This window comes from Panicum virgatum, chromosome 9K (genome assembly GCF_016808335.1).
Source record: "Panicum virgatum strain AP13 chromosome 9K, P.virgatum_v5, whole genome shotgun sequence".
Classification (NCBI taxonomy): domain Eukaryota; kingdom Viridiplantae; phylum Streptophyta; class Magnoliopsida; order Poales; family Poaceae; genus Panicum; species Panicum virgatum.
In genome coordinates this window covers 20,677,895-20,704,620 of record NC_053144.1, presented here as the reverse complement: position 1 = coordinate 20,704,620, position 26,726 = coordinate 20,677,895, and the positions used below count along the sequence as shown (strand labels likewise).

Below are 26,726 nucleotides of genomic sequence, written 5' to 3'. Positions count from 1 at the left end.
GCGGCAGTATTGCTGGTATCATCCTCTTCGTCGTCTTTGTTACCCTCGCTCACTTCCTCGTAATGGTTCACCTTGCACTCCAGATCAAAGATCTTTATCTGGAGGTACTCGATGAACTCCTGAACTGAATCAATTGGTGCAGGATCGACCCACCTAGTAAAACCACAGTTTTCTGGAGCATCTGAAGACTGCAAAACAAATTTCATGTAAGGTGTCTCAATGAAGATAAAGAAATAAAACAACCGAGTATTAACCCTGCGTGTGGGCATTTGAAGAAACGCCGACCGCCATCCATCCTGTCGGTGCACATCTGCACTAAGCAGTCCTCACCATGTCTGCATTTTGGTCACGGTTCTCTACGGTTATCGTATTGTTGAAGAGGAGTTTCATTGGTAAATTCACTCTTGTGCTGTGGCGGAAACTCAAACACTGGTTTCGGAAAGGAATCAGGTCCAAGAGGCCCCTCCCATATTATGAGGTTTCCCTTTCTTCCCCCTTTTCCTTTCCCAAAACCGTAGTAATTCTTCCCGCTATACCCACCTCCAGACATTGGGTATACAATGAGCTTTGGTGTTTGAGTGCTGCTGGGAGTTCACAAACTTTGGAGTATTTATAGGCACACAAAGGTCTGATACCCGGAGTGCAGAGTGTAAATGCACCTGAAAAGCCTACAGTACTCGCACGCTCCACAGCGCTCACTCCTACCACTTTAAACACGGACACGGCCTCTCGTTGCTCTTGACTTGTACCCTCGCACGCTCAACACCGCTCACTCCTCCCACTTTAAACAACGACACGACGTCTCACTGCTCATGACTTTAGTACTTGCACGCTCCACAGCGCTCACTGGTATCGCATCGAGCGTATTATCACACGAACCTAATCGTCATACTGTCACTGCATCGACCTACTCGTGATTATTGCACTGCCCTGACACATCCCATCGCCCGGAACACTGCACGGCACCGGCCTAATCGTCATAATTTCACTGCACGGACACATACCATCGCCTGAAACACTGCACCGGCCTACTCATCATAATGGTACGTAATGGACACATTTCATCATAGTCTGCACAGGCCTACATAACATAGTATGACGGAACAAAGTAATTAACAAGCTACAACCTGTAAACTAGATGCGTCCGCGCTTGCCCCCTCTCCTCCTGCCACGTCGCTCTGCAGCCTGGGCCGCCCTAGTGTGGTGCTGCGAGTACATCAGTGGATCCGGCGGGATGGTCTCGCGAGTGGACCGACGACCCTGCTCAGGAATAGGTGTCTGCTCCACCTAACTGTAGTCCTGCGTCGCGAGTGGGGCAACCCCCAGCTGTGAAGTGCCGAGGACCTCCTGCGTCGGTGCAGAAGAGAAGAACGTGTTCACGCACTCCATCTGCACGAGGTCGTCCACCTCCAGAATCTCCTCATCGTCGTCTGTCCCTCCCACCTGCCGGTACTCTGATTCACAAACCACCATCCATCAATGTTTAATTAAGTATGTACTTGTTATCGCAAATTAACAACTCGTCTTACACGGATCTATCGATGGAAACAACGACGAGCCGGGTGCTACACGAATAACAAGTACAAGTTAATGAATAAAGTTTTACATGATACGGTATTGTAAGTGACACAAGGTTAGAGTACGATTTACCTGCCGAGTACAAATGTGCCGGCCGCGGCACGTACGTGGGCCGAACTGCAGAACCCGAAGGTGTCGCCATCGTGTCAGGTGGTGGTGGCGGTGGACCTGACTGTGCCGCGGGTGCAGACCATCGTGACGATGGACCGGGCATAGGCACCGGCCCCGAACTGCTAGGTGGGAGGAAGGTGTCATCATCACGACAGGTCACGGCTCATCGAAACCGCTTGCACATGTCGACGATCTTCTGCAATGTGCTCTGGTGCTGCGCGGGCGTCATGTCATGGTACTGGCCCATGCTCGATGAAGCCTCGGACTCAATCGCTCGTATGACATCGTACTGAACCGAGAAAGTAGTAACATCATATGCAATCCATTTGGTAGACTGCAAAATTAATCAGAGAAACGTACCGCTATGGCGAAGTTCTGGTCTCGAACTACGGGGTACGTCTCGGACACCCTTGCGGCCTCGATCCGAGCATCTGGTGGAATGTGCACGACACGTGTGCACGTCCTCGGTAGGTACCACCGTAGGTAGTCCGCGAACGCCTCGTCGCTGTGCGGTCGATCCTCGAAAACGACGTCGTCGAGGGCCGCGGCCCAAGAGTCGACGTAAGGACGGACCTTGTCGGCCCACCGCGAGCCTGGTGGCTGGCCCTGACGTGTCCACTTATAATACAAAGCTTGAGCGATTCAATGCTAAATGGTAGGTTATAAAAAAAAGATGAATTATTAATAGAACTATTTATTCGGTACCTGTGGACGTGGGCCTCCACTGAGTGCACAATCGGGACCGGGGTCTGCTGGTAGAGACCGAACTACCTCATGACACGGTTCACGTGGTACTCCTCGACGTTGATGTCGTAAAGGATCAGCTTCCTCGTCATCCAGTACTCGTGGTCTCGCAGGCATAAGGAAGAAAGACCGCTCGGTGCCCGGGCGTAAATGTCGGCTGCAGTGTATGGAGTCCACCTCACGTCCGTGTCCACAAGAGCGTCAAACTGTCCCACGAAGTCGTGGTACGACTTCCTCGTCTGCACGCCAACCCAAGAAGGTTGCATAACGAAAAAATATGTTAACCGCTAAATCGTACAGTTGTGAAGGCATGTAACAATAAGTAAAACAAATGATATAACGTACTCTCCTGAGGCACCACAACGAACACATCGTAGGTCTGTCGACGTTGTCGTGGTCTGCGGACAGCTGGACGTACGGCTCGAAGTCCATCTCTAGCCTACCGACGGGAAAGCGCTCGTATGACCAGAGCTCTAATAGTAGAGGACACCCAACAAAAATGGGCTCCTCTGCTGAGACCTTCGTCACGCCCGTGCAAAGAACCCTGTAAGTCGCTGCCAAAACGGCAGAACCCCAGCTGAACTGTGGGACATCGTAAAGTGGAGCATCAGCTATCGACCTCGCCAAAGGAATGAGCTGTTTGGGGCACGAGTCACCCTGGGAGCTGCAGAACATGACCCAGCCGAACAGCCACAGTAAGTAGGCCTCGAAGTGCCTGGCAACCGTAAAGTCATCTGCGTCTACCCTCATGTAGTCCGCCTTCAAAATGGTACGAGTCGTCAATGCAAATACGTAGGAATATAAGTACGGAAAGATTCAACATTTATGTACTCACACTGAACTGTAGGAGCCACCTCTTTGTCGGTCCGTGTGCGTGGTTCGCAGGCAAGAGCCGGTACAGCAATGCTAGCTCGTTGCGCTGAACCCCGGCGAACCGAGCCAAAAGGTCGTCGCGCCACGAGAGTCCCACGTCCTCTGCACCCATGGCTCGTCCAGCACACGGCAAGTCTAGAAGCATCGCCATGTCCTGAAGACTACTAGTCATCTCACCGACCGGGAGGTAAAACGTGTGCGTCTCCGGACGCCAACAGTTGAAAAGTGCCGCGAGGAGGGACATGTCGAACTAAAACCGTGGAGCCCTGTCCCTAGGTCGACGTGCAGGACCGGCCATATCTCCCTGCACAAGTCGCGCAATCGGGAGAAGACCTGAAGCGTGTAGCCTGCATCGCGAAAATGAAACATCAAGTTAGAACAAACGGTTACGGAAACAATTAAAATATGTGACAAATGTAACCCGTACCTAGGAACTCAGCGACGGTGTATCGGCATCGTCGACATAGGCACACGAGCCCGAAACGTCCCTAAGCTTATGCCACGGACCGCAGACATGTACGACCGGTGGCGCTTGTCGACGAGAGCATCGAGCAACTCAGGGGTGGCTCCTTCCTCGTGCGCCATACCTGTATAATAAGATTTATTAGAAAAAATTCAGAACATAAATAATAATATTAAGCATAATAACATTAAGTAATACAACAAATACTTAATAAAATACTAAATAAAATATAACATAATAAACTAATAAATGATGCACAACAAATTACATATCATATAACTTCAATTTTCAATTACAGTAACAAAGTTGAACATACGTTTGCGCCACACATTACAACAAATACTCGTACGCCAAGACGAAATCAGTTTATGACATATTAGTTCTTAATATTACATAATTTAACATCGAACATGATTCAATAGCGAATGACACAGATGACAATCGTCATCGATCACATAAGGCCATCGTTGTTCGGACGGCGGCCACGACGACCCGTTGCCTGCGTTGCCGGATTTGGAGCAGCTTCTGATGGGCCCGCTCCATCTGTGCGGCCACCATAACTCAATGCCGTACAATCCTTGTACGTATGACCCGTTTCACGGCACTTCGAGTAGAGGCGGACGTCTCGACCAGCCTCCGATCGATCCATGTTATTTCTAATGTGTTTCTTCTTGCGTCGGCCCACCCCTTGAAACATTTCTGGATCTGGATCCGGAATGTAAGTTGCATTGTGTTCAGGATCAGTTATGAAGTCTCCCAGGATTTGGAACCCATAAATCTCGTGCCTCCAAGTCATCCAAATAGTTTCCTTCATGAAGTAATTTGAGACATACATACGAGGTTGTAGTCCACCAGCTTCAAAACAGGCAGCAATCACATATGTGCACGGCAGGTGCAGCAGCTTTGGCTTATGACATGAGCAAATACAAGCATCGGGACAGAGAACACACTCCTGCACATGCTTCTCACGCCGGCCCCCCATTCGGCCTTTGTCCCTACACATCACCTCGTACCGACGTTCCATAAAGCCAACAGGAGTCACCCGATGTAAATGGGCCTTTTTGAAAGCTGCCTCCATATACTCCGTAACCTTGTATCCGTAAACTTTGCGATTATCGACCATATCTTTCTGTGCCACAGCATAACGGTCCCTAAAGTACTCGCAAGTGCGATACAAGAAGAACTCCACGATCCCAACAAGTGGCAATGATCTTAAATCACGCAGCACCCAATTGTATACCTCGGCTAGGTTCGTAGTCATTAAACCGTACCTAGCACCTCCTTCATCAAACAGTAAAGCCCATTTCTCTTTTGGTTCGTGCTCAATCCACTCCGAGAATGTCTTAATTGCCCTTCTCCTTTTGCGCCTGACATTCGGACCGTCCAAGCCCATGTCTTCAAGTGAGACCTGGTCGTCCTCCTCTGTATTGACAGATCTCTTCGCTAGCTCCGCCGTTTGCTTTTTTGTTAGCTCATCCAATTTTTTCCATAGAAAGTTGAATTTCCTTTCCTGATTCTGACTGCATAACCGCTTGAACAGCTTCATAAGGGTTTTGTTCTTGAACTGACTATGAAAGTTTGCCCCCATATGCCTCATGCACCACCTACTCTTTAGGTCCGGCCAAAGTGCAGTCCTACTACGCTCAGTAGAACCATTCTGTATGTCATCGATTGCTTGTAATATACCCTTGTGCCGATCATGAATCAAACACACGTTCTCTACATCTTTGACAATCATCTGCTTCACCCCCTGCAAAAACCAATACCAAGTATCCCCTGATTATTTCTCCACAAAGGCAATTGCCAAAGGCAATAATTGTCTGTTACCATCAGCTGCAACAGCTGTGAGGATTGTGCCTTTATACCTTCCTGTCAAAAATGTCCCATCTATGCAAATGACTGGCCGGCAGTGCGGAAACGCCTCAATGCAAGCGCCCAAGGCCAAGAACGACCGTTGGAGTACCTGCTTTCCAGGCTTCTGGGCACATGGATACGTTTTCAAGTCGTAGTAGCTACCATGATTTCTAAGACATATGGTGTGCAGCAATGCCGGCATATTGTGATACGAAGCTTTATACGTCCCCCACCTTATCTGCAGCGCTTTCTGTTTCGCTCTGTAAGCTTTGCTGTAGCTAATTTTATATTTAAACTCCTCCTCAACAGCACAAATAATTGACTTAGGTTCATAACTAGGATTGTCCACGATCAAAGGGTACATATAGTTAGCTATGAAATCTGCACTGAGGTTGCGGTGCTGTGGTTCTAATTGCTCAAGTAGGCATGTGTGCTCCACAATTTTTTTGACCTCCCAGAAATCCTGCCACTTGCCCATAGAAGCATACACCCTGAAAGGACATTCGCTTCTCACACAACGCACGTCATACGTTCTCAGACTGCTCTTGACAACTTTGAACTGTCTTTGCAAAGAGAGAGTCGACTAACATTTTATAGCTTCCTTCATGTTGTCACTGTTGGCATACACCGAACCGATGCATACCTCATTTTTGCCTGTACTCACAAAGGACCGCTTCACCTTCATTTACACTTAGTTTTGAAAAATCATACCCGGACCAGTTGTGTGGGACATGATAATCTTCGTCATCATCATCCGAGGAGTCATCATTCATTGCATTGTGCTGTTGTTCACCCTCCCTATGAAACTCTTCAACTATCTCTGGAATGTTTTCCCCTTCATCAGCCTGACCAGTTGCTTGACGAGGTTCGTGTGCAGTATGACTATCATCTTCTAAAATCTCGAGTTCACCACATTCTTCATGAGGTTCATGCATCGTCTCAGTTTCTTCCGATACTATATCTCCCTGCCCTTCATGATCCCCGCCCGCTTCAGTTCTAAAACTAATCTTCTCGAATGCTTGAACAAACAACACAAGCGGTAAGGCTCGGCTACAACTTATATTGACATAGTTCCTCCAGTTTTGCGTCCCTTCAAGCGGCAATAGCTCCCAAAATACTGGTTCCCTTCGAATGACCACTGCCACGACAGAGATCTCATGTTCATCTCAACTAAGAGCGAAAGCTTTAAATAGCCAATTGGATATTGAAATCCAAGTCCTCTCTCTAGCTCGGGGTACTTTTTTTATGATCGAGCTAAACTCTGACAAATCTACCCCTTCAGGACCATATCTAACTTCTCCTGACCCATAGAACACTTGAAAATACAAATCATCTGACATGCCTGCCAATATTTACGACAATAATTACTCGTCCTTAGAATTTAATCAACACTAATAAATATTTCTCCTATTTTTACATCTATCTTAATTGTTTCTCTATAATTTCTATTACTGACATATATTCGTAGGTTTTCTATGTAATATAATATCAATTAATAATATTTTTATGAGACTAATATGTCTGTTTGAACTCATTAATATTTATATATGAAATTATATTCGTATGTAAACTAATATTTTCAATTTCCTGTTCTACGATTTTATATTAAAAATAATTATTTCTAAATCACTAATATTTATTAGAATTATTTCTACATCTAAAACTATATCTAAATCACTAATATTACTAATACTAATCTACTAATTATTTTTAACAAAACTAAATCGTAAAATATACCTGACAGCGCGCACGGCCGGGGAGCGCCGGCCGGCCAAACCACAGCGCGCGGGGGCCGGGCGCAGGCCGCCGCGCTCCAGCCGGGGCGCGGCCCTGACCAGGCGCGACGCGGGCGGCGGAGCGGGCGGGTCGCGGCGCTTGGCGGGCGGTGGCGCGGGAGAGCGAGTGCGGGTGGCGGTGCGGGGGACTAAGCGGGTGGGCGGCGGCGCTTGAGGAGCCGGGCCGGATTAATGGGGGACATTACCGCCGGTTGGTCCGGCGGTAGGTACTTACCGCCGGCTCATCTGGCGGTAAGCACCACCTACCGCCGGTTCAACTGGCGGTACGTTCCCGGCCCACCACGGCCCGCTGGCCTGGCCTGCTACCGCCGGTTCAACGCGCGGGGGCCCACAGCTCCTACCGCCGGTTCATCTGGCGGTATCTCCTTACCACCAAATGAACCGGCGGCATGGTGACAATTTTGCAAAAAAAAACTTTTTGATATATATTTTTGATAAATCAAAAAAAATAAAAAAATAAAAAAACTCCTGGGGCTGGGTGGCTTGGGCTGGGTACGCGTCCCCGGCGGTGTCCCTGTCGGGCTGTTCCCCAATGCGCCCATTGGTGTATACGATAGAGCACCAGCCGCAGCCGCTCCAGTTAGCTATAGCCGTAGGGCGTAGGCCCTGTTTATTTGGTAAGAGCAAGTATTACAATGAAAGACTAGCCAATTTATATCTGTGGATTATCTGCGTGGATGAGAGAGAAGTACTAGATGGGTGTTTCGCGAAACGCATGCGGAGGCCGGCGAAGAGATGATGTACGTGCTGCTACTGAGCAACTCTCTATACATTTAATAGCGGCGGCCCTCCATCACGTCACGTGCCGCCCGCAGCGGGCGAGGAGGCGGTTCAGGCTGTTCGCACCGGCGCCCTCCAAAGGATCCTAGAGGACGCCGATACCAGAAACATGCCTGCAGCGGCGTTCGGTACAGCCTCCCGTACCGTCAAGGACGAGCGCGGATCCCCTATTCCTGGGGGGCTTCCGGGATGTCCCCTGTCGGCGAGCGTGGCGCGGAGAGGGAAGGTGGAAGGAGCAAGGGGCCGAGGCCGCGCCGGCGGCGACAAGGCCCGGCAGGGAGAGGAGAGGGGGAGGGAGGAGGCCATGGCCCAAGAGCAGGACGCCGCCGCATCCTCGGCCAGCGCCGCCTCATCCTCGGTCGAGCTCCAGGGGATGGGAGGCGATGGGGAGCCTCGCCGCCGCGTCCTCGGTCAGTGCCCGCCGCGCCGCCGACTCCGCGCGCACGCAGCCCCGCGAGCCCGCCTGCGCGCGCGCACTTGCGCCGCGGTCCGCCCTCGAGGCCGCCGCCCAAATCTCGCCTGCTCGCCACCGCCGCGGCCGCTCGGCCACCCCACCGCTCCGAATCGAGGGAGGTGAGGGGCGCCGGCCCGCGCACGAGCAGGGCCAAGGAATAGGGGCCGCCTGCTCGCAGCCGCCGCCGCCGCGCGCGGAGCAGGAAGGAAGGGGGGAGCCGGCCGAGCCTCGCCTACCGGCCCACGCCGGGGCAGATCCTTCCGCTCGCCACGCCCTCGTCGGGGCGGATCCGTCCGCTCGCCATGCTCGCCGCCGAGGGCGGGGCCCCTGCTCCGCGCCCGCCCGGTGCGGCGAGGTAGGCACCGGGGAGGAGGAGCAGAGAGAGGCGTCGGGGAGGGAGATGCGCTCGAGGTGGGGAGAGTGGAGGACCGTCCCCGGCGATGGGCGAGGGAGCGCCGGCGTCCGCTGCCCCGCGCCATGGCCCTTCGCACGCCATGCATGCGGGGATGGGCGGGGCTGGACGAGGGAGAGAGTAGAGAGCAGGGGAGGAGCAGAAAGGAGAGAGCCGGCGGAGAAAATGAGGAGAGGAGGGGGAAAAAGGAAAGAAGAGAAAAAGGAAAAGGAAGGGGGAGAAAAAAATTGGTAGTTGGAGATGATTGAATAAAATATAAGGTAATAGGTATACGGGGGAGATTTAGAGGATGATTGAGTGCGGCGAAATTGAGTATAGAGAAGAGAATTTCGATGACTAGAATAGAAATATTGTTTTAGAGGAGGAAAATAAAAGAGAATGAGTGTGGATAGCCTCAGTCGTTGCCGTGTCTGTGCCTCGGGACGGGACAAGAGGGGGTAATTGCAGCCGGCAAGGAGAAGACGCACGCAGAACAAGGTATCAGGAAGTACGATCTCTTGCTCCCTACTGACTACGCCTGCCTCCGTTGGGCCGTGCACGGCCCGTATGACTGGCAGCCCAATCTATAGCCCGGAAGGTCCTCAATGTGATTAATCCGTAAGCCACGCTCGCAACCCTCTCTATCTCTCTTCATTTCACGCCAACACCCACCCGCGCTCCTCTCTGTCCTCAGTCCTCCCCTAAGTACCTCCTCGCGGGGCAGCAGAGGATGGTGCGCGGGTGGCAGATCCGTGGGCGCCGGACGGAGCCGCGGAGACTGCGGCGGAGCTCCAGGCGCGCGGGGACGCCGAGGTCGCTCGTCGTCAGCGCTCCAACCCACGGCAACTCCACCGCTCGCCGGTCCGGCAACCCAGCCTTCCACTCCGGCCTTGGAGCTGGGACGGGGCGATCGTCTGGCCGTCGGGCAGTTCGGGCTCACGACGAGCACCATCGGTCCATCGCCCGCCAGATGATGGAGGTAACGAATATCATCATCCCATCGTCTCCGCTCTGCTGGTTAATTGGAGCGCTCGATTATTCGGGGTAGCGTGCCATCGCCGGCAGCTACCCCCAAGGTTCTCCTCCGCCCTGTGCGGGCGAGCCGCGAGCCAAGTGGCCAGGGCGTGGTTCCGCGCTCAGGGCCGTGGAAACCATATCCAGTACAATCAAAAGGAAATTAACCCTTCAAAAATCAAATCACAACCATACACGTTTGCAAGGTATGAATCTTTTTTGGATTAAGTTGCAAGGTATGATTTATGTCAAACAGAGCGCACAAATGTAATCTCACAGCTTTCACAATTGTTAGTAGAATGCATCAAAACACTGCATTATCCACTGCTAGTGCATATAAGTGTCTTAACTCAGCTAGAAGTCTAAAACACACACCAAAAAATGGATCACTGCACAGACATAACAACCGCTTAATCTGTTCTAGAAAGCTCAGAGAAACATAAGAGAAAATGCAATCGGTCTCACAGAATAGAGCAGGCCTACAAATTTTGAGCCTACTGGCCTGTCACAAAACAGTCAGAATGCCTTTTGTAATTCAGTCAGAGAGGGGACATGAGATGAGAATATGAGAGACTTCTTGAAACCCAATTCAAAACAACAAAAAATCACCTTCAGTCAGAGAAACAGGTGTCAGTTACATATCAGTTGTTCAATTCCAGTGACATATTGCAACAAGTATCATAACTGTGCTTCTCTTTTCAGCGACAGATTGACAATAAGAGAATTCACAATCTTAAGGAACTTAGCTGATCAGAAATCACAATCACACACACATATGGCCTTACTTACAGAGTGCAGTAAATGATATTATATTAGTATTGACTGATGATGATTTAGTATGTGAAAACAGAGAATCCAAAGAGACAAGTGCATCCATCAAAATCACCTAACCTCTGCATTCCCCCAGACGATATTGCATCGCAATCATACTAACTCTGACAGAAACCAAAAAAAAATCTGAAAGAGCCAATTACTGCAAGAATGTAACCACTGCCTAATCAGTTCCAAAACCACAGAAACCTATCATAGAAGACGCAACCTTCTGACAGAAACCTGAGAAGGCCCCTACTGATCGTAGGTGCACACCAAACAGTGGACGCCGCCCGAGCGGCAGTTAGCGCACAGGCAGGCATGCCTCCGTGGTTGAGGCCGCACGGGCGCCGGACGCTTACCACAGGCCGAGCAGCTATCGAATTCATCTTCGTTGCTGGGGCCGTGACCGGGCTGATCGGCGGGGAGCACCGTGTCACAGACCGTGGGCCGGTTAGGCCGGACCGAATACGCGACACTGTAGCAAAAAGATATTGTAGCGCCGCGGGTTACTTTCCCAGTTAGTCTCATACCGGAAACACGGAACGAGAAACAGACCAGTTTAAAAATGTGAGCCTGGGAAGCTAGTAACTCCGGTTCGAAATTTTTGCGCGAAGCGAGGACAAAAACGCAAAAGAGTTATTTAGCAGGTGTGGTTTACTCAAAGTGTAGAGTAGATCTTAGCCGTTATCCCGGGCCGGGTCGTTACAGGGGTATCATATCCATACTCTCGCGGTTTCACGCCACGTACGGGCAGAAGTGCGCATACATGAGCACGTCGGCGCGTGAAAACACAGATGCCAACAGGTGGACGGATACACATGGGCTGCTGGCAGTGAACCCACGGACGTGGCACATGGGATCGTTAGCACTAGACGTATGGGACGTGGCCCAAGAGAGGAGGTCCTGCTCCTTTGTCCCATATGGGTAAGCTGGTTCGACGTCTCGACGAGGATGTCGAGTCCTCAACGGGGGGTGATTATCACAGCCCGGGGCCGTTTGGGCCGGACCGAATACGCGACACTGTAGGAAAAAACTACTGTAGCGTCGCGGGTACTGTAGTAGCGGCACAGTACTTCTCAGTTAGTCCCATACCGGAAACGGAACAAAAGACAGACCAGCTTGAAAACATGAGTCTGGGAAGTTAGTAACTCCGGTTCGAACCTTTTGCGCGAAGCGAGGACGAAAGCCCAAGAAAATTATTTAGCAGGTGTGATTTACTCAAAATGTAAAATAGATCTTAGCCGTCATCTCGGACCTGATGGTTACACACCGGATGATCAAGTGGGGCGGCGTCCCCTCCGGGCGCCTCGCCGTGCTGCCCCACCGGGTGGTTGCCGGCCGTCGCAGCTGTCCCGTCGGGAGGCCGTGCCGGTAGTTGACGACCGGTGCGAGGCGCGGGGCGTCCTGGCCAGGGGTCCCTGCAGCAAAGCAAGGAATGGAGATCGTGCTGCCCCACCGGGTGGTTGCCGGCCGTCGCAGCTGTCCCGTCGGGAGGCCGTGCCGGTAGTTGACGACCGGTGCGAGGCGCGGGGCGTCCTGGCCAGGGGTCCCTGCAGCAAAGCAAGGAATGGAGAGACTAGAAGTTCAAAAGCCCGCAAGAAGAGGGGAGCAAGAAGGCGCAAGTCGGCGGTTTTCTTGGGCGCCCACCTCGGATTTGCAGTGGCCCGGCCGCGCCTCCCATGATCATCCTCTGGAGACCTTGCAGGGGTTGGCCGTGATGGAATTGGAACCCTCCGGGGAGCGGCGCGTTCCCCTGCAGCAGACCCCGGAAGGGGTTGGCCGTGATGGAATTGGAACCCTCCGGGGAGCGTCGCGTTCCCTGCAGCAGACCCCGGAAGGGGTTGGCCGTGATGAAATTGGAACCCTCCGGGGAGCGGCGCGTTCCCTGCAGCAGACCCCGGAAGGGGTTGGCCGTGATGGAATTGGAACTCTCCGGGGAGCGGCGCGTTCCCTGCAGCTAGCGAAACCAGGAAACGAACCATAACTCAGAACAGCCGGCGCAAGAAGAGAGGAGAAAGAACAAGGCGCCGCCACCATCGTCGTCCTCTGACCTTGCAGCTGGTATGGCGGAAGCGGAGGAGGGGGATGGCGAACCTGCTGCCCCATCAGGTGGCCGTGCGGCTGGTTGGCGACCGGTGCGAGGCGGGGGGCGGGCATCCCTGCAGCTAGCGAAACCAAGAAACGAACCATAACTCAGAACAGCCGGCGCAAGAAGAGAAGAGAAAGAACAAGGCGGGCGCTCGATGTCAGGCAGGCACGCACCTCGGATTTGCAGCGGCCAGGCCGCGCCCACGGAGTACTGGCCGCCATATGCCCCCATCATCGTCCTCTGAGGACCTTGCAGCTGGTATGGCGGAAGCGGAGGCGGCGGCTGGCGAGCCTGCTGCCCCGGTGCAAAGCGCGAGGCGTCCTGGGCGAAGGTACCTACAGCGAAACCAAGAGAGCTTCAGAACCGCAAGAAACAAGAGGGAAGCAAGAGAGAAGAAACACGGCAGGGGCTCGGGTTTTCTCAATCCTGCACACACCTGGTTCCGGTCCTCCCATGGGCTGCAGGTTGCCGCTGCCATATTGCCTTGTCAACTCCCTCACCACCCTCCTCACGACGGCCGCGATGACGACTCGCCGTCCTCGTACTCGTCCGCCTTCCTCTTGCCCTTCTTGTCCCTGCGCGTGGGGTCCTGGTCGCCCATGCTTGAACACCTTGTCTTCTTTGCTTCTCCCACGACGAGGAGTTCAAGGGAGCGGGAGAACCAGAAGGAACGGGAGGGGGTAGAGGTGCTGCAACAACGACGAGGGAGACGATGCTTTATAGAGGCCAGCACTCGGGATTGCCGAGGCGGTTGACGACGAGCGAAATCGATTTTGGGGATCAGAGTTGGGCTGCCAAGCCGACCGATGGGCCACAAGGAGCCCGCTTAGAAATTCTATTCAAACGGCAAACCAGCGTTCGCCTGTGCTTAGCTATTTAGGAATTCATGGGCCTTTCTTCCTGTCAGGTTAGCTGAATGAAGACCACAGACGACGACGCTTTGATAAATTCAGGGGCATGAAATGGGACTGTAGGACGGATCTCGAATTTCAGTTGCACGGTTATACTGATATATGAAAAGAAAGGAAATTATGGTAGTTGTGCTTCTGTTTTCAGAGGCTGAGAGAAACAACCGAAACACCATTTATGCAGTTTCTTTTTTTTTTCATGGCCATTTGTGCAGTTTCAGTTTAAGAGCATGGCAAATAAGAACAGTGTCTTCCTCCTTTCAGTGGGAAAACATATCCGACACCGTTTACAGTTCATCAGCCGCAGGAAGATAGACCATCAGCCGGGAGAATGCACAATCACACACATATATCATCAAAGGATGCAGGAACAAAATACTTCTGAAGCCAGTATTTTCTGATGATGATTGTTAAGTCAAAAACAGAGGACGCAACTGAGTCAAATTACTCTCACATCATCGCACAAAACTACTGCATTACTTGGCATAAACATCTAACTCTGCTAGAAGCCTAAAAACCCATCAGAAAAAAAGGGGAAACGTAACAACTGCTTAATCTGTCCTGAGAAGCTCATAAAAGAACCAGAGGACGGAATCCTAATCACTGCGTGTTTGATTTGGAGAGCGAGAGCCCTGTCCAGCATCAATTGGTGGCTTCAAAATGGGATGCTAATGAGATTTAAAAAAAATCCATTTTTGACCATCCAATTCTGGCCTCAGTTTGGTTTTGGCCATCGAACTCTAAAACCGGATATCTTTGGCCATCCAACTATCAAAACCGTTCAAATTTGACAATCGGATTGTTTTGGTATATGATTTTAATTTTTTATTTATAATTAAATCCTTAAATCTTAAAATAATTATTACTTTTTGTCCGTACCTTTTTTTTTTAAAAAAAAGATGCTAATGGGCTCGACTCCTCGACCCACATGGTAGGACCTAGATAGACCATCATCAGCACGACGACAGCACCTGCTGCCTAGCAAGTTTCCATTCCATAGTCTCTCTCGTCTCGTCAAAATCCCCCGCCACGGGCCCACGGCGCCATGCCGAAGGCGAACGATTGCGCAGCCGCCTCGGCCGCCGTAGGGGCCAGGTCGACCGGGCGCCACCTGCCGCACATCGAGGGCTACTCGCACACCAAGGCGCTCTTCGCCGGCGAGTTCATCCCGTCCCAATCTTTCACCGTCGGGGGCCGCGCGTGGTGCATCTGGTACTACCCTCGCGGCGCCGGCGACGACCAGGACGGGTACGCCGCCCTCTACATCGCCGTCTTCCTCGTCCTCGACGACAGCGTCCCGGAGCCCGCCTACGCGGAGGCCACCTTCCACCTGCTCGACCGGGCGGAGAGACCCGTGCCGGGGTGCACCCACTCCACAGGCCTGAACGAGTACTCGGCCGCCGGCGGCGCCAGGCACGGCGTCCGGGCTTTCGTCCCCAGGGACTTCCTGGAGGCGTCGGGCCACCTCGTGGACGAGTGCTTCAGGATCAGGTGCGACGTCTCTGTCCGGAGGCCGTGGCGCACCGAGCCCAGGCCGGACGCGCCGCCGTCCGACCTGCGCTGTCATCTCGGGGACCTCCTCGCGTCGGGAGAAGGTGCGGACGTCACGTTCCAGGTCGCCGGCGAGGCGTTCAGCGCGCACAGGAGCGTCGTTGCCGCCCGTTCGCCGGTGCTGAAGGCGAAGCTCTCCGTCGGCACGGCCGCCGCCGTAAGGATCGACGATGTGGCGCCCCAGGTGTTCGAGGCCCTGCTGCACTTCGTGTACACCGATTCGCTGCCGGAGGAGGCGCCGGGGCAGGACGGCGCTTTCATGGCGCAGCGTTTGCTGGAGGCGGCGGGCAGGTACGGCGTGCCGAGGCTGAGGGCGATCTGCGAGGAGAAGCTTTGCAGGCTCGTGGAGGTCGAGACGGCTGCGACCATGTTGCTGTTTGCTCAGCAGCACCGCTGCCATGGGCTCAGGGAGGCCTGTGTGGACTTTCTGAGATGTCCCCGGGCACTGAACGCGGTCATGGCGACCGATGGCTTTGAGCGTCTTGTTAAGAGCTGCCCTGCTCTCTTGAAGGACTTGATCTCCAAGTTGGCTGTCTAGATGGGAATGGGCCGACCCGGCCCTGGCCTTGACCCGGCCCCATGGGCTCGAGGCCAATTTTAGGGGTTATGGGTCGACCCATTTCTCCTAAATGTTATAGTCTTGATGGCCCATTGGGTATTATGGGCCGACCCAAATATTTTTTTATAATTCTAAACCATGAATACTATGAACACTTTTAGAAAAGATAAGATTCAAGATTAACATATATCATAATAATATGTTAAGATTGTTAGCAATGCATCAAATTAAACATATTTACTAGCGGTTCATGATTTTAATTTTATCCATTTTCACTTCCAATATATGATATTCCTCATTATATTTTGAAGTATATAGAATCTAATAATTTATGATCAGTTGTATTTATTCAAAAGAATGAAGAAAACTAATAAATTTAATAAAAAAATTATTAATATGACATGTGGGTCGACCCATAATACACATCGGGTCAATAGGTACCGGCCCTATTAACCCATTTTGAAATTTAGGGTCGGCCCTATAACCCATTGGTCCTATTTTTGTGGGTCGGGTCAACTACCCAATGGGTCGACCCGACCCATTTCCATTCATAGTTGGCTGCCTGTTGATATACATGAAAAGTTAGGACAATAGCCTTAATTTGGCTCATTACTAAACATTTATTTGCAAGTCACTAAGAACAGCACGTACAGTGCATCTATTGATAGTCTGGGTACATTATTTTACTGATGTTGATTTGAATGTCGTGAGATTAATTTGCTGTTACCTTTGAATCTGAATGAACTCGCCTAATTTCTAATCCATTAATTAAGCTGGCATGGCAGTATGCTGCACGCTTCGAACGCACAGTTGTAGCACCATCTTATAGCATGCCCCGGAAATGACACTTATTCCTGTCTTGAGACGCATTTTGTCGAATTTTTCCCTTGTTTAGTCTCACTACAACACTCGAATTGTGCCAAACGGAAAGTTTGCAACAAGTAAGGTACAAAGCACGATAGAATGAAATGTGCAATTGGACCTGTATTATTCTAATTCAAAAGCATCAAGAAATGTATATATATTGGTATACCACATATGCATTAGTACAATATCTGCTAGATACTCATATTCTCATGGTGTTATTTTCGAGAAGAAGAAAGTTTATTTTCCTAAATAGTTCTCACAAAAGGACCCATGGAGTACCTATTGTTCTTTTATCATCCAACAATGGATCGCACAATGGCTTATTTGTATAAAGTAGCATTTATTGTGGCATTGACGGGTTGGTCATGCATCATGGATCACGCAGATGGTGGTAGCTAGCATTTGGGTCTGCACAACGCGCAATTGGCCCTGCACTCTTTCTTTGTCAGGTGGCAATACTCTTTCCGGTTTCCATCTGGGCAGCAATAACATTCTTTCCAGCCATGTCCGAAGAAAGTGCACAGCACAGCACAACAGAACAAAATATTATGGTAATCTTGCTCTCATCAAATGATTTTGAGGATATGGTGTTATTAGCTGTAAAACTTCTAGCATTTAATAATTGTGGTCGACCACCTACACAGATAGTTTTATTTTCATCAATATTTGTGTCACTCATATGAAATTTTCTGAAATAGGTTTAATGACAAGAACATTACCTTGTGCAGTCAGTGATAGGGATCCAAAAAGCAGAGTGAAGAAGAACATCTTCATCAGGTACATCGGCATGTTGTTGGTAGTATCCTTTGCACCAGCTCTAGCCAACGTTAATGACTATGGGTACTAATAACTGGCTTGATGCCCGTTACTAAAGACCGTTACCAATGACCACGTGCGGCTTCTTCACTTGGCCCACTGTCGTTATTGGTGGTACCTTTGATTGGTCACTGACAACGGGCCTCACTTAAAGCCCATTACCAATGACATATCAAAGGTAATGGGTTTCACTTGATGAACGTTACCAGTGAGACAGCAAAATTAATGGTCATCACTTGAAGCCCGTTACCATTGATCTATGAAAGGTAGCAGACTGCCTGTCAAAGGTAAATGGCTAAACAAGATGCCCATTACCTATAGACTAGGTGAAGAACGCGCTCCGCCGCGTAGGAAGAAAACATGAAAAGAAATTGAAAAGGGAAAAAATTAAGGAAAAAAAGGAAAATTGTGAGAAAAAAGGAAACACGGCACCGCAAGGCGGTGGACGCCACCGGGCGTTCCCGCCGCCCGCGTCTCTGTCTGTATGTCGCCTCCGTCCGTCTCGCTCCCGCCGCCGTTCGCGCTGACGCCTTGACATCAGCGTCGCCGCCGACACCATCGCTTCGACACCAGCATTTGGATCCGCCGCCCGCTCCATGCCGTCACCCGGATCTGCCGACCACTGCACCGCCTCGACACCGCCGCCCGGATCCGCCGCCCACCGATCCACCTCGACGCTGCTGGACCAGATCCGCCGCCCATTGCTTCGTCTTGACGTCGCCGGCCGAGATCCGCCATCTGCGCCCTCCACGGCGGGCGGAGGGCGGTGCGCTGAAGCGGCATGGGGAGGGACGGTGGCAGCGTCCTGGAAGGGTAGGGCGGCGACGACGTGGAGACGGCAAAGGGGACGGATGGAGGGCGGTGACTGCCGGGAGGCGGCGGGATGGAGGCCGGGGAGGAAGGGGGCACGTTGCGATGGGGAGGGTGGAGAGGGTGGGTTTTTTGCAAAAAAAAAATGGACGGCGGGTTCAAATAACAAAACTTGAAGGGTCTATTTGCGAAAAAACCCAAGGAACGGTGTGGATCGATCTCGCACGACGGATCGGACGGCCAGCGTTGCGCTACTTTTCTCCGGGGACACGTGTCGCTCCGTGGGCAGCCGGGTGCTCCTAAGCCTCCCTCTCCATGGTGTATAGTTGTAACACCCTAACTTTTAAATTCCAGCATTTAGTAATAAATTTAAATTGCTTTATTCTATTTCTAAGGTTTATTGTGTTTAGCCTTGCATTTAATTTAATTTTGTTTCATAAGTATTAAAATTTTGCCATAGGTTTAAATTTTGTGTTGCATTCATGCTGGTGCATGGCTTTTAATTGATTGAGTGTGGTTTGAATTCGAATTGGTATTTGAATTCAACCTTTGTTTGAACTAGAAATAGAAAAGATTAGAAATGGAAAAAGAATGGCAAAACCCAAAACCCAGCTAAACCCAAAACCCCAGCCCAACCCAACAGCCCAGGCCCACTCCTCCCCGGCCCGACCTCAGGCGGCCCACCCCCTCTCTCCCCCGCTCGGCCCGCACCTGACAGCCCGAGCCGGCCCAACGCTCGCCCCGCCCTCCACGCGCAGCCCAGCCAGCGCCGCAGCGCCCGTCTCTCTGACCGCCCGGGCCCGCTCGTCAGCGGCCTCCTCTCCACCTTCCTTCTTCCACCTCGCGCCCGAACTCCTCTGCTCCGCTCCGCCTGCACCCCCGCTGCCCGTGGCCCCGCTCCGCCCCGTGCGCACGCCCGTGGCCCACTGGGCAGCTGTACCTGCGCCCTACCCTTCTAGAAGCGTCAACCCCGGGCAAATCGGTTGCTCGAGTTCCGCCTTCGCCGCGCTAAGCCCGCGATCCTCGCCGGACTTCTTTCCGCAGGCACACACGCCCGAATCCACGGCCCTGTCTATAATTGGCCCCCACGTACCTCATCTGCACTCCATCTTCCGTTCCGCGCCATCCAGAGCCCGAGATCCACCCCGCCGCTCCGCTCCGCCGCGCCGACCTCCCTGCGCCGCCGCAGACCGGCCTCGCCACTGCCTCCCAGGCCCTGCACCGCACCGCAGGAGAACCGCCGTGCACCCGGGGACCTCCCCAAGGTCTTTGCCCCAGAGACCAGGCCCCACCTCGCCGGAATTCGCGCGCGAATCGCTCGACGGTGAGTTACGCCGTTCGCTTGGGTTCACGCCGCCGGCGTCTCCCGTGCCCCGCTGACCCCCGGTCTTGCTTCGTAGAGCCGCCACGCGTCGATCCAAGGAATCCAGGCGCCTGGAGGAACCCCGCGCCGCCCGGACCACGAACGCCGCCCCTTCACCGCCGCCGGTCGAAGTCGCCGGGCCTCTACGCTGCAAGTCCGACCGCCTCGACCCCCTCGGTGAGCTGCGCCCCGACCCCTCTTGCTTCTGCGCTACTTCCCGTAGCCAAGGCACACCCTGGGCGCCAGAACGCGCGCACGCCGGCGAGCCTGTCCGCTCTGAGCCGCCACCTCAGTCGAATACACCGCCCTGAACCCCGCCAACCCTCGCTGTGGCCCTAGGTCGATCACGCATGGCGTGATGAGCCGCCCAGACCCAAGCTCGGGTCGATTTGACGCCCGGAGCACCAAGTTTGGAGAAATCCGGCGAGCTTTTCCCCACGCGCCGCCGCGGGAGAAGAATTCCGGCGCGTTCCGCCGCCCCGCGCCCAAAACCGCTGGAGCCGTCCGATCCGGAACCCATGGTCAAGATTAGATCACCCCCATTTAGATCCATACCACCAGATCGCGATCCAACGGCCAATATCCTAGGATACCGGTTCGGCCTGGAAAACTTGCTAAAGAGCCCCTGTCCTTTTGGGTAATCAACCCGCAGTCCACCCAGTTCAAAAATTAATTCCTGTTAGGTCCCTATTTTAACACTTTAGCCCCTGAGCTTCTTTAAAATAGAACCCGCCGTCCAGCCCTGATTCTTTTGTAAGTTAGACCCTGAAGCTTTAGTTTAATTACGTTTTAGCCCTCGGTTTTTGCAGAAAACCCCCTGGAACTTAGTTTTTCTTACAAATAAGCCCCTAGAACTTGTTTTAGGCCTAGATTTCGCGTTTTAGCTCCGTTTTTTAGCGTTCTTTGTGTCCACGCGATCGTTGTAACGCGTAGAATAGTTCTAGAGTAGTTTTGTGCGCTGTTTTTATGTATTGATGTATTGTTTCTTAGTTTTTGTTAGTGTTTGCTTGTATGCTTACTTCTGTGCATTGTTTTGGCCCTGTGTTCGTGAGTAGACGTTGATCCCTCTGAGGAGCCCCAGTACCAGTACCCGGAGCAGCCGTCTTCGGAGCACTTTGAGCAGCAGCAGGAGCAGTACGAGGAAGGCAAGTGTAACATGAACAACCCATCACTTTTAAATACATTTTCATACTGCATTTTAATACTGTATGCCTATAAGGATTTCCTAGCCACTTTATATCCTTTATATATACCTTGGTTTGCATTTTGGTTAGTTGTGCTAGGTTGCTGCGCTATAACACACTTTGGTCCTTTTAATTAAATTGATTAATGGTTTACTTGAACTTAATTCTGAGAGTGGCACTCTGTGTGGCTTGAGTGGCTCACGTCTCGTTAAAAGATGGTTTTTGTAGAAACATGGTTTAGGGGGCCAGCACGGTGCTTAGTGCTTGGTTGGCCACTCTCCATAAGGACCGGTTCATAGAGCGACAACCTGGGACAACAGCGCTACCACAAGGTTAGAATGGGATAGACTTGGCTTATTAATTAGGTCTTTTTGGTTTGGAGTAACTTACCTGCGGGGCAAGAGTAGTAAGCTTCAATGGTCCCTGCTCCTCCGGCTTGGTCTGTGCTTGGATTGCGCTCCTGTGCTTGTACCCCCGGAGGTGGGCCCCATCGTCGCCGACCTAACTCTCGCGGTTACGCCTTACCAACGAGATTCTTTTTAAAGGTCTCGTAGTGAGTCGCTGGCCATCTCACCTAAGGAAGTGTGATGAACAACTGGCGTAGCTCACGACTTGTGGGTAAAGATGTGCAACCTCTGCAGAGTGTAAAACTGGTATACTAGCCGTGCTCACGGTTATGAGCGGAGCGGAACGGTTATGGCTAGTACGAGGAAGGCAAGTGTAACACTCTGCAGGAGCACACGGTTATGGCTAGTACGGTTATGGATCTCGGGCTCTGGATGGCGCGGAACGGAAGATGGAGTGCAGATGAGGTACGTGGGGGCCAATTATAGACAGGGCCGTGGATTCGGGCGTGTGTGCCTGCGGAAAGAAGTCCGGCGAGGATCGCGGGCTCAGCGCGGCGAAGGCGGAACTCGAGCAACCGATTTGCCCGGGGTTGACGCTTCTAGAAGGGTAGGGCGCAGGTACAGCTGGCCAGTGGGCCACGGGCGTGCGCACGGGGCGGAGCGGGGCCACGGGCAGCGGGGGTGCAGGCGGAGCGGAGCAGAGGAGTTCGGGCGCGAGGTGGAAGAAGGAAGGTGGAGAGGAGGCCGCTGACGAGCGGGCCCGGGCGGTCAGAGAGACGGGCGCTGCGGCGCTGGCTGGGCTGCGCGTGGAGGGCGGGGCGAGCGTTGGGCCGGCTCGGGCTGTCAGGTGCGGGCCGAGCGGGGGAGAGAGGGGGTGGGCCGCCTGAGGTCGGGCCGGGGAGGAGTGGGCCTGGGCTGTTGGGTTGGGCTGGGGTTTTGGGTTTAGCTGGGTTTTGGGTTTTGCCATTCTTTTTCCATTTCTAATCTTTTCTATTTCTAGTTCAAACAAAGGTTGAATTCAAATACCAATTCGAATTCAAACCACACTCAATCAATTAAAAGCCATGCACCAGCATGAATGCAACACAAAATTTAAACCTATGGCAAAATTTTAATACTTATGAAACAAAATTAAATTAAATGCAAGGCTAAACACAATAAACCTTAGAAATAGAATAAAGCCATTTAAATTTATTACTAAATGCTGGAATTTAAAAGTTAGGGTGTTACAATAGTATATAACATATGTTGAGCTGGCATGTTTCCTGGCTGCAACCTGGAACTAGCTAAGATTTGGTAGCCACATTGAACCTGCAAGCAATATATATACTCCATGGTGTTTTTGATTTACCTGGTAGGATAACAAAAGGCCAGAAGGGAAGTCGCGCCATCATCACCACCTCAGCAACCTCGGCCATCATATCACCACAAGGTGCATGGATCATCATGGCAGAGTCCAAGCACAGAGGAGTGGGCATGACAAGCCCAAGGGCACTGGTCCACCAGCTCCAGATCCAATAGGGTCCGGCACCTCGCACGTCGTACAACCTCATCCCGAGTTGTTGACGGTCCTTAAGTGTGAAATATGACCGCCAACTATACTCAATAATAAAGAAAAATTATACACCTTACTCACATATTTGTATCAATAATCTAGCTCCATAGTTGTTTTACTCATCTAACCATTTCAGGAATGCAAGTTCGGAATTAGATGAAAACATGCAGAAGACACCATAAGAATGCATGAAAGATCCTATCCCGCATCTCACTCCCAAAGATGGACCACAATCATGACCAAACGGCCCCGCCAAAAAATGTTCCTATGAAGATTAGGCCCACGGGTCAGCGAGCCATTGGAGGTAGAGTCGAGGAGTCGCCACCTACTCTTCCTCAAGACCGTGGCTCAAGTTTCCTTATGGAGATGAGGGATGGCGGGAACCTATGACACCCTAGGTATTTAAATTGCTAAACAAAGGTTAGCAACCTTCTAAACAAAGATTAGCAACCAATGTTACGCAAAGGTTCAAGAAAAATTTAAATGAAAGCATCACACTTCATTTTTGCAAAAATATGTATGGGTATATATGCTTTGCGTGTAGACCTGTCAGACCCAGGGCCACAGGATACCTGACGTGACACGGATCAGTACCCGATATGAGATGGGGCATGTCTTATATCCATTTGGCATGTAAACTAGTCGGTACAGAAAGAAATCACCCGAATAGTACTCGGTGCAGACTCTTAGGCCCATACCAATCTAGGGTTTCCTTGTAACCTTACTCCCCCAGACTATATAAGGGCGGGCAAGGACCCCTCCAGGGGTAGAAGACATCCATAACCCAGCGCATACGCATCCATCTTCATCCAAGGTAATACACACCACCCAACAGGATGTAGGGTATTACGCATTCTTGCGGTCCGAACCATTCTAAACCCTTGTGTTGCTTGCACCGTCGTGTTCTAAATCTTAGTGTCTTCTCATGATCATCCATCTTCCTAAGGGTATCCCTAGGTAGACGTGACGGTAAAACACCAACAGCTGGCATGGCAGCTAATATTGTTTGAAGAGCAATGCTTGATTAATCGATGCAAAGCTTGTGCTGCTACTAGTCTGTTGAACATTTAGTTAGTTTACATTTACACGATAGGAAATGGCGTGCAATGTTAATTCATTGAATGAAAACTATTATTAATTAAGTGGATGTCTTTCACGACTTCACATCCTCTCCTAGATAATATAACAAAGAAAAAATTGAACATTACCCCGCACCTTGAACAAAACTGAACAGTGAACGCCACAATTTCCTCAGATCACCAGTCACAACTCACAAGGGAAAACCATCATCATTCAAAGTAGTGGCAGATGGAGGTCAAACCAGCATGGCATGCTCATACCTAGTCGGTCGGTTACCCGTTGCAAAACTCGACAAAAAAAAAGAAAACAAAAACAAAAAAAAAGAGAGCAAAAACTTTGCAAAAGAAAGCGAAAAAAGAAAGAGAGAAAGAGAAGGCCTCAATCTAGAAGAGAATTGTTGTCTGGGCTTTGGAACAGCCCACATAGGCACATACTGGGTACCAAGCCCATTTAGTTTGAATTGCAGCCCAGGATCAGTCAAAATAGCAATTTGCCACTTTTCACAAAAAAATTAGGTGCAGAAGGGATGCAAACTAACCCTGGGCATTCGGTTCGGTTCTTCAATTCTTGAAGAAGTTCGGTTCCTAAAAAAACAAGAACCATTTGGTTCTTTTCAGGACGAAGAACCGAAAAACTTCGGATTCGTTTCATTCGGTTCGGTTCCGGTTATAACCGATGCAACCAAACTTCCAAGATGAAAAAAATAGCCCATTCAGTAAGGGCGTCGTAGCCGTGAGCGCCGCGTCCCTCCATCCCACACCACCACCGCCATCGTTGACGTTGGCCGGGGCAGCGGACACCTTCGCCTTCGCCTCGGGGGACCCCTTGGGCGAGAGGGGCGTGGCGGCGGGTGGGATGGGCAGGGAGGGACGGGACCCTAGTGCTCGGGGATGGGGGCGGGTGGGGGCAAGGGAGGGACCGAGTGGGGGCGGCGGCTCGGGTGGAAACTAGGTGGGATGGGGGTTACTAGGTTTTGTATATGGGCCGGATGGATTGGGCCCAATTGGGCTAAATTTGGTATGAGCTCGGTTCTTCGGTTAACCGAGCCTAGGAACCAAAACCGAACCGAGTACTTCGGTTCCCGAGAACTAGGAACCGAAGAGGAAACAAAATTCTCGATTTCGGTTTGGTTCGATTTGGCTCTGGTTCTCGGTTTGGTCCTCGGTTCTCGATTATATTTGCCCAGGGCGACTGCAAACCCCCTCCATTGTAGCGGTGGTTCCTATAACTTCTGGAATAATATTTGTTATCTACCTTCCGATGTTTGAGATCCGTACATGTCACACCCTGAATTTTTTGAATTTCAGGATGTGATTAAAATTAAAAATAAAACAACAATTTCCTCATAATTTTAAATTTTACTTAACATTTAATTTCTTTACAGAGAATTTAGTGTAAAAGAAAATAGATTGGTTGTTTTTTTTCAAATTAAATAAGGTTGTTCTTTTGTGTTGCATTCATGCCGCAATGCATTATTTTATTGCTTGTTGTTCAACTCGAATTTAAATTCTCTTGAATTTAAATTTGAATTGAATTGTTTGAATCTCTTGTTGAAAAAAGAAGAAGAAACCTCTCCCTCACCCTATCTCCTTTCAGCCCAACCGGCCCATCTCCCTTTTTCCCTCTCCTTTTTTTTCTTCTCCCGCGGCCCAAACTCCCCCTCCCGTCGGCCCACTTTCCTCTCTCGGCCCAGATCGGCGCCCCCTCCTCTCTGCCGCCGACAGGCGGGCCCCGCCTGTCGGGGTCGTCTTCCTTCCCGTGGGCGACGCGGACTCAGGGAGTTCGGCCGCCGCACGCCTCCTCACGCCGTGCCTTGGTCCACACGCCAAGGATCCCCTACGGGCCCTATAAATAGCGCCCGCATGACCCCCTTAGCCTCCCCTAGTCACAGCCGCCGCCTCGCAAACCCTAGCCCTAAATCGTCGCCGCCATTGGAGCTCCTCTCGAGCTCGATTCTGCCGCAAATCTCGCCGCTCCGCCGCTCGCTCGCCTCCACAAGCCGCCTCCAGATCTCCGCGTTGTGGTGAGAACCTTCACTGGTCACCTTCCCCTCTCCCTCTCGCTCCCGTGCATGCCCGTTCGCTCGCCATCGCCCTGCCGAGCAACCTCGCCGTCAAGTGCGCCCTCCGCCACGTCTAGGCTTCGCGCAGACCCCGCCCTCACGTTCCCCGTATCGTGGTCGAGCTCCCTGACCTAGCCGCGCCCAAATCTGAGCCCAGATGGCCGATTTTGGCCAACGCCGGTGAGCCGCTGCCGTGCACGCCTCGCCGCCGGCCACCACAGCATCGCCGCTCCGCCCCGATCGACCTAAGCCGCTCGATCGTGATCCAACAATCCAGATCGAATCTAGCCCAAGTCAATTAGATCAGATACCAGTCAACCCTAGGGAGTTTTGCAAAAAAGCCCCCAGTTTCTAGGAAATCAAGCCGCAGTCCATGCCAGTTCAAAAGTATTTACAAACCAGTCCTTTCTTTTTTGTTTTAGCCCCTAGACTTTTCTAAATTAGAACCCGCCGTCCAGGAAGTGTAGTTTTGCTTTCTAACCCTCGCGAGTTGGTTTAATTTTGTTTTAGCCCTCAGATTCTTCACTCAGAGCCCCTATTCTTTCAAAACTTTTACAAATAAGTCCCTAGAACCTTGTTTAAGCCATATCTTTTTCGTTTTAGCTCCGTTTTCATCGATTCTTGCGCTCACGTGATCCTTGCAACGTGTGCGATAGCTTTAACC

At 51.6% G+C, this 26,726-nt stretch overlaps 1 protein-coding gene across 1 annotated transcript; it reads left to right on the top strand.

Moving 5' to 3' along the window:
- Positions 1-14,121: 14,121 nt before the first annotated feature.
- On the top strand, positions 14,122-15,957 carry LOC120647811 (BTB/POZ and MATH domain-containing protein 2-like). Its single transcript, XM_039924646.1, has one exon. The coding sequence runs from the start codon at positions 14,914-14,916 to the stop codon at positions 15,955-15,957; it is 1,044 nt and encodes a 347-aa protein (XP_039780580.1). The 5' UTR covers positions 14,122-14,913.
- Positions 15,958-26,726: the final 10,769 nt, after the last annotated feature.

Coding starts and splice junctions, on each gene's coding strand:
- LOC120647811 (XM_039924646.1), top strand. CDS start 14,914: ATGCCGAAGGCGAACGATTGCGCAGCCGCCTCGGCCGCCGTAGGGGCC.